The sequence below is a fragment of the Pungitius pungitius genome, chromosome 12 (genome assembly GCF_949316345.1).
Source record: "Pungitius pungitius chromosome 12, fPunPun2.1, whole genome shotgun sequence".
Lineage (NCBI taxonomy): Eukaryota > Metazoa > Chordata > Actinopteri > Perciformes > Gasterosteidae > Pungitius > Pungitius pungitius.
The window spans coordinates 11,552,536-11,565,040 of record NC_084911.1 but is presented as its reverse complement, the minus strand read 5'-3'; the positions used below and the strand labels follow the sequence as shown (position 1 = coordinate 11,565,040).

General features: G+C 47.7%; 1 protein-coding gene across 1 annotated transcript; it reads left to right on the top strand.

Annotated features, from left to right (window-relative positions):
• Positions 1–416: 416 nt before the first annotated feature.
• LOC119220855 (C1q-related factor) lies at positions 417–12,107 on the top strand. The gene is made up of 2 exons (XM_037477127.2): positions 417–1,580; positions 11,851–12,107. The coding sequence occupies exons 1-2, from the start codon at positions 972–974 to the stop codon at positions 12,028–12,030; spliced, it is 789 nt and encodes a 262-aa protein (XP_037333024.1). The 5' UTR covers positions 417–971; the 3' UTR covers positions 12,031–12,107.
• Positions 12,108–12,505: the final 398 nt, after the last annotated feature.

Here is a 12,505-nt window from a genome sequence, read left to right as displayed (position 1 = left end):
ACCTCCAGAAAAAAAAAAAAAAGATTGTCTTTCCACAGCTCCATCTTTATTTTTAGAGTGTTGATGCTGATGAGAGAGGGGAGACAGCCAGGGAGTGAGAAATGGCATCAACACAGGGGAGAAGGGAGAGAAAGGAGAGAAGTAAAGAAACGGGCTAAAAGAGGGGGTGCAAGACGGTCAAGAGAAGAGGGTGGGGTTTGGGAGGGGGGGGGGGTCGTGTTGGTGATTGGGTGGTTCAGGAGAGTGATAGAAAGGAATGCAGTGTGATGAGAGTCCTTCCTCCGAGTGAGCCGAGGAGAGAGAATGGGACGTAACCACACCAACCTCTCACTCGATGGGGGAGAGGAGAAGAGGGCGTGGGGGGAGGAGGGGAGGGGCGGGGGGTCGGGGGGGGAGCGCTGCTGCTACTGGCGTATAAAAAGCCAAGCCTGAGAATCCGGCACCACAAACTCTCCACACGTACTCTCTCACACACACACACACACACACGCACACACAGATCCAGTGGCTGCTCGGTATCTTTCACACTCACCCACTCATCCCTCTCTCTGTCTCTCTCTCTCTCTCTCTCTCTCTCCCTCTGTCTCTCACTCCATTCCCCTGGGATCTGCATCCTTCTTGCTTCTTCTCACAAGTCAGATTGTGTTTGTAAGTACAGGCTGAATGTCTCCCTGGGTGTGCGTGGGTCTCCGTGGGTCTTTTTGCATGTGTGAGTGACTGCATGCCTACTTTAGTGTGACTGAGCAGAACACTGAGGAGTATCAAGTGCATGTGGGTCTCTGGCTCACCCTCACACACTCGCCGGTCCTCTCGCAACTCTTCTCGGGATCTCCGGATCCCTTTCGACGGTGACAGGCTCCCCTCACCAAGCAGTCACCATTTCTGCCCCCGGGAGACCCACGCTGGCAGCGCAGCCCCTTCCCCGACTCAGCATCGGGAGGAAGACCCTGGTGGCGGCTGCCGTAGGGGTTATGCTGGTCCTGGTGCTGGTGGTCCTCATCCCCGTGCTCGTCAGTTCCGTGGGCACAGATGCCAGCCACTATGAGATGCTGGGCACCTGTCGTATGGTGTGCGACCCCTACCTGAACAAGGGCACTCCGGCCAGCAGCACCACCTCCACCGGTCTGCAGGCGGAGGCTGAGGCGTTGAGCGACCACAGCAACGTGCTTCCACCCTCCACCTTACTGCAGGGCCCACAGGGGAAGCCTGGCAGGCCCGGCAAGCCGGGACCGCCGGGGCCACCGGGAGAACCGGGTCCACCGGGACCCGTAGGGCCTCCCGGTGACAGAGGGGACCAGGGACGGACTGGGATTTTGGGTCTGGCGGGGGACGGAGCTATCAGCACGGCCACCTACAGCACGGTGCCTCGGGTTGCCTTTTATGCGGGGCTCAAAAACCCCCACGAAGGCTACGAGATCCTCAAGTTTGACGATGTGGTCACCAACCTCGGCAACAACTACGATGGCATTGCGGGCAAGTTCATCTGCAGCATCCCGGGCACATACTTCTTCATCTACAACGTGCTGATGAGAGGAGGAGATGGCACCAGCATGTGGGCAGACCTCTGCAAGAATGGCCAGGTTAGTGCTTTGAAAGTTTTTCCTTTCCTCACGTGTCGTTCCTGACTGACCTGACGGTCATTCTCCTCCCGTTGCCCCGCCACCTGCCCCTATGAAACTCTCTCTATAAAAAGAATACATTAAAATCCACGTCGAAAACCGATTATTTAAAAATCCAGGGAATGGAAAGTGTGCATTCTGAGGCAAGCGTGCGCATCTGCCGTGCCGACAGCCCCGAGCGCACAGCTGTGGCGCCCCGCGCGCCTGGAGATGGAGTCGAGCTGAGTGGCTGCAGCCCGCTTCCCCTCCCCGCACGATGCTCCCGCACGTTGCCGCGTGCCGCGATCCAAAGGACGGGCACATTTTGGTCTGAGCGGGGGATTACGCGCCGATCTTTTTTTTTGTTGCCTTTACGCAGTAAGATTTGGAACTTTTGGCCGTTATGCTAATTGGGATTAATATCTAGAATATCTGACTATTCATTTAAAGTGTTTCGTGTATTTATCGCTGATTCTACTGCATTTTAACAAATTCATTGTCACGCTTTTATCATTATTACTACAATGAATGCCATAAAAAATCGTGTTTGCACCCTTTTACTTGCCGTTTTCATTGGTTACATTTAACTTTTAGCCATGTGGGCATTAAACGGGGGGAGAACGGAAATATTTACGCATATGGACACCTGTCTGTGCCAGCATTAAAGCGGGTTGTGTTGTTCACTGCTGCAGTAATCCGTCTTTGCAGCCTTGTTAAATGCATTAAGACGTCTGCATGATCTTCTTGATGCATCATTTTAATGGGGCTCTAATTTTATTTGGGCCCCGCAGGGTTCTCTGAGCCTCCCGATCAGCCGTCAGATTTGTTATCTCCACGTGTTGCTTGTAAAAAAAAAAAAAAAAAAAAAAGCTGCGGTTGTGTTGCAGATCTTCTCTCCTTCGCACAGTTTGTCGCCAGTATTATGAAAAACTTAGAAAAAGGGAAAGAAAAAAATAAATTAAGAATACATTTATGAATTAATAAATAAATAAAAAAAACGCACACTCGCCAATTATAACTTTATCCATCGAGTACAATTTTAGTTACCTGCTCGAAAAATATTAACATTAAAAATTTGTTATCAAAGCTTCCATTCTGTGTTCAGATGTAGTCAAGAAATCAAGAGGAAGTAAATGTTAAAGGGTGGCGACTGTCATTTCAAGCCATGTCCCAGCAGCCTCTGGGACCTGTTTCCCATCATGCCGGCTGTGATATAACACTTCCAATTAATACACAGAGATTTCCATTAGAGCAGAAATATGTCGGTGTAAGCATGTGCACATGGAGATGAATAATAAATAAATAAACAGCTGGTGTCGGTTGTGTTGTGAAGCTGCAGCCGGAGGTTAATACCTTTACCCTCGCCAAGTTCACCGCCAGCAAGAAAAGCAGAGTTACAGCAATCTTCTTCTATAAATAATGTCTCACTCAACAGTGATGTTTATGGGTGGGCGTTAAAGCACTGATACATAATACGGGGAGAAGAGCATATGTTCCTATAATACGCCTTCTGTTCCCGCTTGGTTGTGCTCCCAGGAGGAGGTTGGGGAGGTACTTAAGTTAGAGAAACGCGGTGCGCGTCTCCAGAGAGACGGCTAATGTTAATAAAGCGGTAAGCGCCTCTATTTCTCTAACTTACGCAAAAAAAAGAAAAAAAGCTGTCCTCCTCTCTGTGGCGTTTATTAGCTTGTGTGTTTGGCTGATAGTGAAGCCCTCCCCCCCCCCCCCCCCCCCCCCCCCACCACCACTACCACCCCAGAGGCCTCAGTCCGTGTAAGTGACTGTGAATGGTTATAAATGTTGAACCAACTCATGCTACATCATTGATGAAGTGCCGAGAGTCGGAACGGGAGCTCCTGCAGTCGCACTGGTGCTTTCCTCAGCTCATTAAGGCTGCAGAAAACTACGCCGTGGGTCTGGACAAGGGAGACGAGGGAATTGTAGACAATACCAGTATTTTATCATCCTCTGGCCTTGGTGAAGCAGCGGGTTTCCAGGCCCCGCAGTGCCGTTTCCCTCCAGCGTGAGCTCCTCCAACTCCAGGGGTCCTTACCAGCTGTGTCTCACATCAGCATCCATAGTTCTGCATTTCTTCTCCTCTACTGCCACCCCCAGAGTGCAGCACAAGAATCCCAGCGCTGTCCCCGAAAACTTTGACACTTTTCAAGCTAGACCAAAAAGAAGTGAGTTCTCCTGGTAAACAAACAAATGGGAAATCTATTTTCAGCACAGCACCCTTCCAAGTTCCCTTCCACGCGGTCTTTTGGCTTCTTCGCCGCCCGCTCGTGAACTCGCGGGCCAAATGTTCAGAGCGACCCTAAAATCTCTTGTTATAACCTGCGTTGGACAGGTCCCGAGAGACACAGCAATGACAATGACGACAAGCTCGATGGATGCAGACGCAGGGAGGGGAAGAGGACAGCAAAGGCACAGTTATTGTGCCATTGTGCCATCAAGGCTGTTTAATTGTAATTAAAAAGCTTGAACCCGATCCAGGATGTGTTTGCGCTCCTCCTCCCCATTCCCTTCTTAATATTGTTATTAATCCGCAAAAAACGTTTCAAAGTTAATTAAAAGCAATGACTTCAGCGTCGGTCTCTCAAGAGGACCATGGTGAATAATCACTCCGTCTCCTCCTTTAATAAGCCTCTACGTCCTTCGTGCACATGGCTCTTCCTTAGCAATTACAGCTGCAGTCTCTTCCTCCATGCTCTAACACGCACACATACGCATGCATGAGCACCCCCCCCCACACACTTTTCACCACACCCTCCTAACCCAATGCCTCTACCCACACCAACTGTGCGCTGTCCTCCATCTCTCCTCTATTTGTCAGGTCTGCAGACGCTCACTTTTTCCGAAAGGAGGAGAGAACGTTTTTGCATTGAAAAAGTCAAACTTCTTGATCAACAGAATCCAGAATCACAGAATTGATTTTCAGACACACAACGACATCAATATTTTTGATTTGCCTTCAAGTGATGCATTGCACAATAACAGAATGAGTTAACGTGTGCTGCCCCTTTCTTAGATTATGTTTTTGTGCTCAATTTAAAGAAAAGATATTCTGTTTTTTTCTTAACCTCTTTTAGAGTTACTCAAGTTCAGTCAGGTGTCATTTCTCATTGGCTTTAGCTCGTATGACCACAAACACACAGCTGTTCATCTTGTTGTGTGGCGTCGATCCCAACGTCCCAAAGTCGGAGCAGAGCCATCTAGTTGAGGTCTGCTCTGTTTGATTTGGTTATAAACTCTAAAGAAAGGGGTGATGTTCCACTCATAGCTCGTCACTCGAGATGGGTCGGGTTCTTTTGTTGTTGTTTTTCCAGGTGTTTTCTCCATCTCCATCCCAAACTGTAATGCGGGATTGCATGCAAGGTCTCTACACGCATGTCCAGCAACACACTTTGACTTGATTGATTTTAACATTCTGGTAATGTTCAGACCTGCAAATTCTTCATCGTGCTGTGACTTGAGCACTGAGAGGCCTCTGTGTGTCTGCCTGGTGTGACAGAGAGACTCTGTCCGAAATAGACAAACAGGGTTTGAGAGAGCCACCCTCAGTCCCTCAGCCTCTTTGCCTGCGGTATTGATCCCCTTATGTGTCCGCGTGCGTGTGCATCTCTTTCCCCCTTCTGAGGCACCCGTTTCTCTGTGTGTGATGTATGCCGCGGCATATCTTCTATAATCAGCCCGAGAGGTAGTGGAGGCGGACCTTTGGCCTTGATCTGCTCTGTAATTGGACATTGGATTTGACACTCTGCCGAGTAGAACATTAGAGCCGGTCTAATTAGGCGCGAGGGCTATCAAATGAAGATTGGCCCCTGTTGTCCGGAAATACCACACAAATTAGAAATGTCAAGATGACGCCAGCTGTCTCCTGCTGGAACGGGTGGGAAAATCTATCATTTATTGGTGGCGTTTCAAAACTTGGGAGCTCGGAAACTGCCCACCACTTGTCCAAAATAATTCTATTCGCAATTGAAACGTTTTACGTCGAGCTCCACAGAGACATTAGTGCAACAGATTTGCTGCGCCGGCATCTCGGCTCACGAAACACTGCTATAATGTCTCGTGGATTCGTGAGGGCAAAAACATACAGTCTAAAATGGGCTATGGATTGTCTCCTGTGGCCGAATGACTCAGGGATGCTATGGTGTTGACTCACAAGAGTTCTTCATTATAATGAGGGCCATATGGGAGATAGACAAGTGCCCCTGGCCCTCTTATGCAAACATCTCTCTCTCCGTCTCTCCCCACGCCCCTGACATTTAGCCGTCCCCCGAATTCAGTCCTCAGTGATACCCACAATTATCTCCTCCGTCTTCACGGGAAAGCGGGAAGTCAATGGCTTCAAATGAGTCACAGTCTGATACATAAATCAATGTGTTTAACACCTACTACCCCCCCCCCCCCCCCCCTCCCCCTGTTCAAATGAAACAGTAAGAGGGGACGAATCGGCCACTGTATGAAAAATGCATGTCGTAGCAAAGCTGACAGTCTGCTTCTCATCCAGCGGTTATTCACAAACTCTCATCGCCTTACTCTGGTGGAGCCTTTTTTTTCCCATTTAAGAGAAAAAAGGGAAAATCGCGGTGCCTCGGGGTTACTAGGAAGCACACTGGAAGAAAAAAAAACGGCTTAGCGTGAACAAAGGTTGAACATTTTGCCGTAAAAGTCTCTTGTCAGACAATGGTGGGAGCAGTGATTGTGGTCTTGGGTTTTGGGGCTGGAGGCACACGGCGCCGGGTATCTCAGTAATTAACTGAGCGTGATGAGTCGGACACACGAGAGAAAAGAGTGGCGGGATAGCAGGTCAAAGTGGATGCCTCCCCCGCCAGTGTTTCTTCTCACAAGCCTCTCGCAGTGGTCCTTTCAAGAGGAGCTCTGTTGATTTCATCCGCTTTGTTGTCTGCTGATACGTTCTCAACGCGGCCATTCTGGCCTCTGGTTAGTTTCTACGCTACTTGGATTGAATGTTGGCGCGGAGCTGAGGCCTGACACCAGATTGACATTTAGCATTGGTGTCAGCAATTTAATAAACGGCGCGAGGGCCGTGCCGCAAAGTCAGTCTGTTACAAACAAAGGCTAAGCAGGTACAATAAGAACAGCTGGTGAAATGAATTCAGGGAGCCTTTTCCTACTCTCGTCTTACAGATGGCAAATCTCCTCTCAGCGTTTCTTTCCTTTCATCGTGTTCTCACTTTAGTTCCTGCGACAAACGAACCGGTAGGACACGGAAAAACTGTCTGCTGCTTTCTGACTAAATTCTCTTGCAACCACTTGCACTTACCCCTTCTTATTAGTTTAGTCAAATTGACGTGCGTACGGAGATGCACGTGAGCATGTCTCCTTGGCTCGGTGTGTCTCCGCTAAATGTTGGAGCAGGCTCAATAACTATCTAAGCTGCTATTAGGCATGCAGTTCACGGCTGGGATGTTCAAACACAATTAGCCAGCAGTACACTTTGATTTAGAGAGGACCGATAGACCCGTTGATCCAAAATGGAGGCTCAACATCGAGTCAACAAATCCCTGTGGGCGAGAAACGTCCTTGTCACGGTGACAAAGCCTCTTGTAAGATGTCCCGGCGGGACGTCAATGGATCCCCCCCCCCCGCACCAGACGCAACAGACACAACTTCAAATTGTCCCGTTTTTCATAAACCGCATGGCCCATCAGGGTTTAGAACAGACGCGCAATACAGCTGCTGGGGGGGCGAAATAATGTAGAAATGCCTTTTAACCGGTGGAGGTCTTAAAACACAGAGAAGTTACAGTCAGTATTTGAAAATATTACGATTCCTCACATAAACACCTGTAGAACGGCTCACTCCACCGATGTTCACGGCTACTGTGCACAGTGCAGACTTTAAAGAGAAGCTGCACCCTACTTTCCCTGTCACGCATTGTCTGTTAAAGCCTTTTTGCATCTCCCGCGTCTGCAATCAGAATAATGTTCAATCAAAGCCATCACGCCGACGATGCCGACGGATGAAAAACACGCGTGAGCAGCCAGAAGGAAGACAGCATCGCCTGACACCTCATTTACCAACGGGCCGGAGCCGGCGCTCGCAGCCTCGAGCGCTTGTTTGTCTTGTCAAAGTTCTTCTACATATTCGGCGTCAAGGTCACGCGCTGCCGGGCCGGCTGTTTGTCGTGCGCGTCTCTCGCTGTGCATCAGCCGGAGCCGGGCGCGTAAACCTCGTATCCATAAGATCCTGTATAGTTGATGCCGTGCAGAAGAAGAAAAAGTGAAGAAAGGAAAATAGCTGCAATATGAGCTCCGTCATCATTATTTCAAAAATAGTGAGGCTTAATTCATGTGTGCTGATCATTGAAAGCAAAGGAAGGAGGCCTAGAGAGTATGGTCCCAGAAGGGGATTAAAAACCATTAGAGCAAAGAAACAACACAAGACAAAAATATAACTGTGGAAGAACTGGAAGGATTTCAGGGAAGTTTACTTTCATCAGGGCTTTGCTCATTCTGTCTCTGCTAAAGGAAAATGTTATATTTATATTTTCTTCCTTCTCCTCCCCACAAAAGAAATACATAAATCATGCACTGGAAGACTGCTTGAATTCCTCAAAGAGCAAATGAAGAAAATCATTTAAAGGCATTACACATCTGTGACATTGCCAGAGGTTGCAGGTCCACGTGCAAACACCTGGAAAAGCAAAATCGTTTGAAAAAGTCTCATTAAAAATCCCAACTGACGAATCCTCCCGAGCCGTCATCACCCACTCTCCCGCCAACCCAAGGCGCTAACCTTCTAACAGGATGCTGTTGACTTTGCACGCTCGGGGAACATCATATCATATTAATATGCTCTGGACGCCGGCATCTCAGGAGCCCAACAGGAGGCTTTGTTTGCAAGTCGATATGAGCCGCGCTCGATTTAATCAACAGGATAAACAATAAAAAAAGGACTATGTTCCATATTTAACTCCTTCATCTTAAAACCTTTCCTCAGAATTAAATTATTCCAATTAGCTTTGACGGACGTTTCACATTCATATCGACGTGACTTTCACTGTCACGTTTGACACGCCCTCCAAAACACCTTGAAACATTTGAAGTCAAAGTCCTGAGGGTTTTCATCAGGACTGAAGTGTTGCTGTATGTACATAACTTGCACACGAACTCTTTTACACTCACAAGGGTCACAAAGGAGATTGTGTAAACCCCCGTCATTTAACCTTCAAAAACAACACTGAGTTCTATTTTCTTCTAAATCACTGACAAACAATCCCATTGAGGGCTGAAGGAGGGTCTGCCTCGCTCCTCTCGGCTTCACAGCTCAATGCCGTGAGCTGAAGGCAGAAAACAAACCTCTATTTAGATAGAAATCCATCATCTATTCAAACTAAAAGCTCAGTTATCTGGGAGTAATTCAAATTTCCATTACGGTGAAATATTTTGCAGGCCGTGCTGTTCAATGTACTTAATGGCTGCAGATATAAAATCACTGTCGATAATGGTCATAGCTTTTCCTCTCAACACTGTGGCAGCGCTCAATATGTTAATGTACAGCACTTGAGGATGGGGGCAGACCTGCAGTAAGACGAGGAGATGTTGTCTGTGATCAACATGCTGCAGCACTCAGCCTGGTCTTTGCCCGCTCCAGCGTAGGGAGCCACTGATATGGCACTTAACCACTTGAACGCTTTCCAGAGTAGCAGGAAAAGCTCACTCCAGCCGCTGGTGTCACTTTGTCACTGTGCCGCTCAGGAGAACAGCATTTAACATTTAAGACTCTTATATCCGCCTCTTAAGAAATGGCGCTCTTTCATATCTTGTATTTGCCGTAGTCAACGACACGCAGTAGCAGAAACGACAGAGAACAAAGAAATCTACGGACGCTCACAGGCAGTTTAGAACGGTCAAGAGGAATAATCACTTCATTTTTTTTTTGGATGATATCTTAATGTCACGGGAGGGTTTGGTAACAGCTCTGCGTTATGTGCAGTAGATCTCTGTCAGCAGGTGGCCTCTCATAACGTTTGTCAATACGACTATCGCGTGGGCTCCTTAAATAGGGCAGGTAATCATTAGGCATCCTCCATGCCGCCCGTCGGGTCAGCTGGTCGACACCTGCTCGGAGATTCAAAGCGGTGTACAGAGCCAAAGGAACGGGCCGAAATGCACCTCGGAGACCCGATAATTAGCCACAGGGAAATACTTCAAATGCATGTAAAATATTGATTTGGATTCAACCGCAGCGGCCAGACTAAGTGACTAATTGGCTCATTTAACCAATGGATACTTTAAAGGATGTACAGGGCTTTCTTTGGTTCATCTCAAAGAGAAAATAATGATCTTTTTTTAGATTGCATCTAAGCTAGGCCCGATGCTGTTGCCCTCGTTAGTCATTGTTTAGTAGCACTGAGATACTGGACTGTACGGACACGGACTGTTCTTATGCGCTTTGACACAAAAACATCCACTCATGCCCCGATGACAGGGGCTACCACGCAAGGTGCCACCTCGCCACCAGGAATGACCTTTAAATCCTTTAAACCCATTCTCACACACACACACACACACACACACACACACAGCCTTCAGGAGCAAGGGACACGTTGACATGGACCGGAGGAGCTGATTTTCTGATTGAATTAACAAGGCCAATTGGAGTAGTCCTACTTGTCTCACAAAAAGCTGCATAAAGCCTGATGAATCTGATAAATTGCCTCAAAGGGAGAGTTGTGATAAGTGATAGTGATCAGTTTGGTGGGAGAGACTTTACCAGACTTGTAGGTTTTGAGTGGCATGTTGAGTAGTGCCGGCGCCACGTTCTGACAAGTCAGAAGAATGCCTGGAATAAAAAAAGATGATATCTCCTTTATGTGCTGATATTGACTATTCTCAGTATTCTGTGTCCGTCCAAAATAATGGTTTATTTCCAAGACTGTCTGTCTAACTCGGCCTCGGCAGACAATGTAATCCATATCTGTGACATTCATTAGTGCTGTTTTTCCCCCCTTTTTAACTCACACTCAGAATTGTATGAATATTGTATTCTTCTCCCCCCCCAAAAAGCTACAAATAGTTGTTCAAAATTGCGACTTGAGATACAACATTTTGTAGTACTCGTTCCTGATCATAATATGTGCAATTAGTCTCTCTGTCACACATAACAGAACTAACACACACACACACACACACACACACACACACACACACACACACATAGTGTTTCACCGCCCATTTGGCATAGCTGCTACACTTTCCTCTCCAGGGAGATAGAACATGTTTGTGGTGGAGATCTTAATTAGCCAGGACAGGTTATTTAGAAGCTGCTCCAAAATTCCCTATAAGCCAGTGCGGCAACACACACACACACACACACACACACACACACACAAAAGCAAACAGAGATGAATAATTCTCTGCGACCTAATTCTTGTTCCTCATGCTCCTCACAATACATTTTGGAATATTTTGATTCATCTTTAGTGTGCGTCCAACGTGTTTCTCTATTCATTTCACGTCAAGCTCTCAAAGCCTTGTGGTTGAGTTTCTGAGACCTTCTCATCCTGTGGACCTTTTGTTCCAAAGTTTCATCGTCCCTGAAAGACTGCTGGCTTGATCGAACCCATAAATCTGCTTGACAGAAAGGCCAAATGTTTGACTGACCCTGTGGTTGGACCTGTAGGTTTGATACAAAAATGAAAAAAAATTGCCGTTATGACCAGTGTCAGAAAACTTGAAAGCTTGAAAAAATGAAAAAAGTTTTTGATGTTTTGTTTATCTAGAAATGTGTTGCAGTTTATTTATTTATTTATTATTATTTGGAGGATGAAACATGCTCCCTCTGTCTCTGTTGGTGCCGTAGTGCAGATACTCTTTCAGACCACTGACATTTTAGGTTATTTGATTAACAAATGTGGCCTTATTTGTTTGCCAGTAAAAGATCAGAATATCTGAGTAGCCTAAACAATAGATGTCATACATATGTGGTGAAGAACAAAGAGCAGGTGAATCTAGGTTTTATGTCTCACTATGAAATCCTTCTTCTCATAAACCCCTGCAGTTTCTTGAACAGACAAAAAACAAATCAATAAGAGCTCTTCCACTTCTAATTTCCTACCAGTATGTACACTTTCCTGCAGATTTTCTAGAGGTCGATGCAGCCTTGGTAGGTTTCTTTCACAACGGGGAATACTATACGCCATCCGTCTCTCTGGTTATGAGAAAATGCATCAACCCTAGCTAACGGGCCCTCCCATCTCTCCTCCGTGTCCGTCCAGGTCCGAGCCAGCGCCATCGCCCAGGACGCTGACCAGAACTACGACTACGCCTCCAACAGCGTCATCCTCCATCTGGACGCGGGCGACGAGATTTACATCAAGCTGGACGGGGGCAAAGCGCACGGGGGAAACAACAATAAGTACAGCACCTTCTCCGGCTTCATCCTCTACGCCGACTGAGCCGCGGACAGTCGGACGGGACGAGATTGAATGGAAAGAGTTGGGTTCTGAGGAAAGAGGGGGAGGAGAGGGGTTAGTAGGGGGGGGGGGGGGGGGGAGGGGGAGGGTGAGTGTGTTTTAAAAAGATGGAATGCCTTCTAGTTTTCCTAATTCTCTGCATCATCATGGACACCTCTGCTTCGTAATTCATCAGCCGAGACATCCGGGCTCTGTAGCCGGGTCTGGGTGCAGCGCCCCCCGAGGACACGCTGAGTGGGGCCCGGGCGGGAGGCGCGGGGTGGAGTTGGGGCCGTCTGTTTTTTTTTTCTTTTTCTACACTCCTCGCCACAACGCCGACGCGTTCGCTTTCGGTGTCTCTCTCCCTTCAAACCTGCTCCATTGCACCGATATATCAACAACAATGTAAAAACCTGCGCACGCAGATGACCTCACCCCTTCTCTCCGCGGTGGAACCAGTCGTCTGTGGACTCGATCG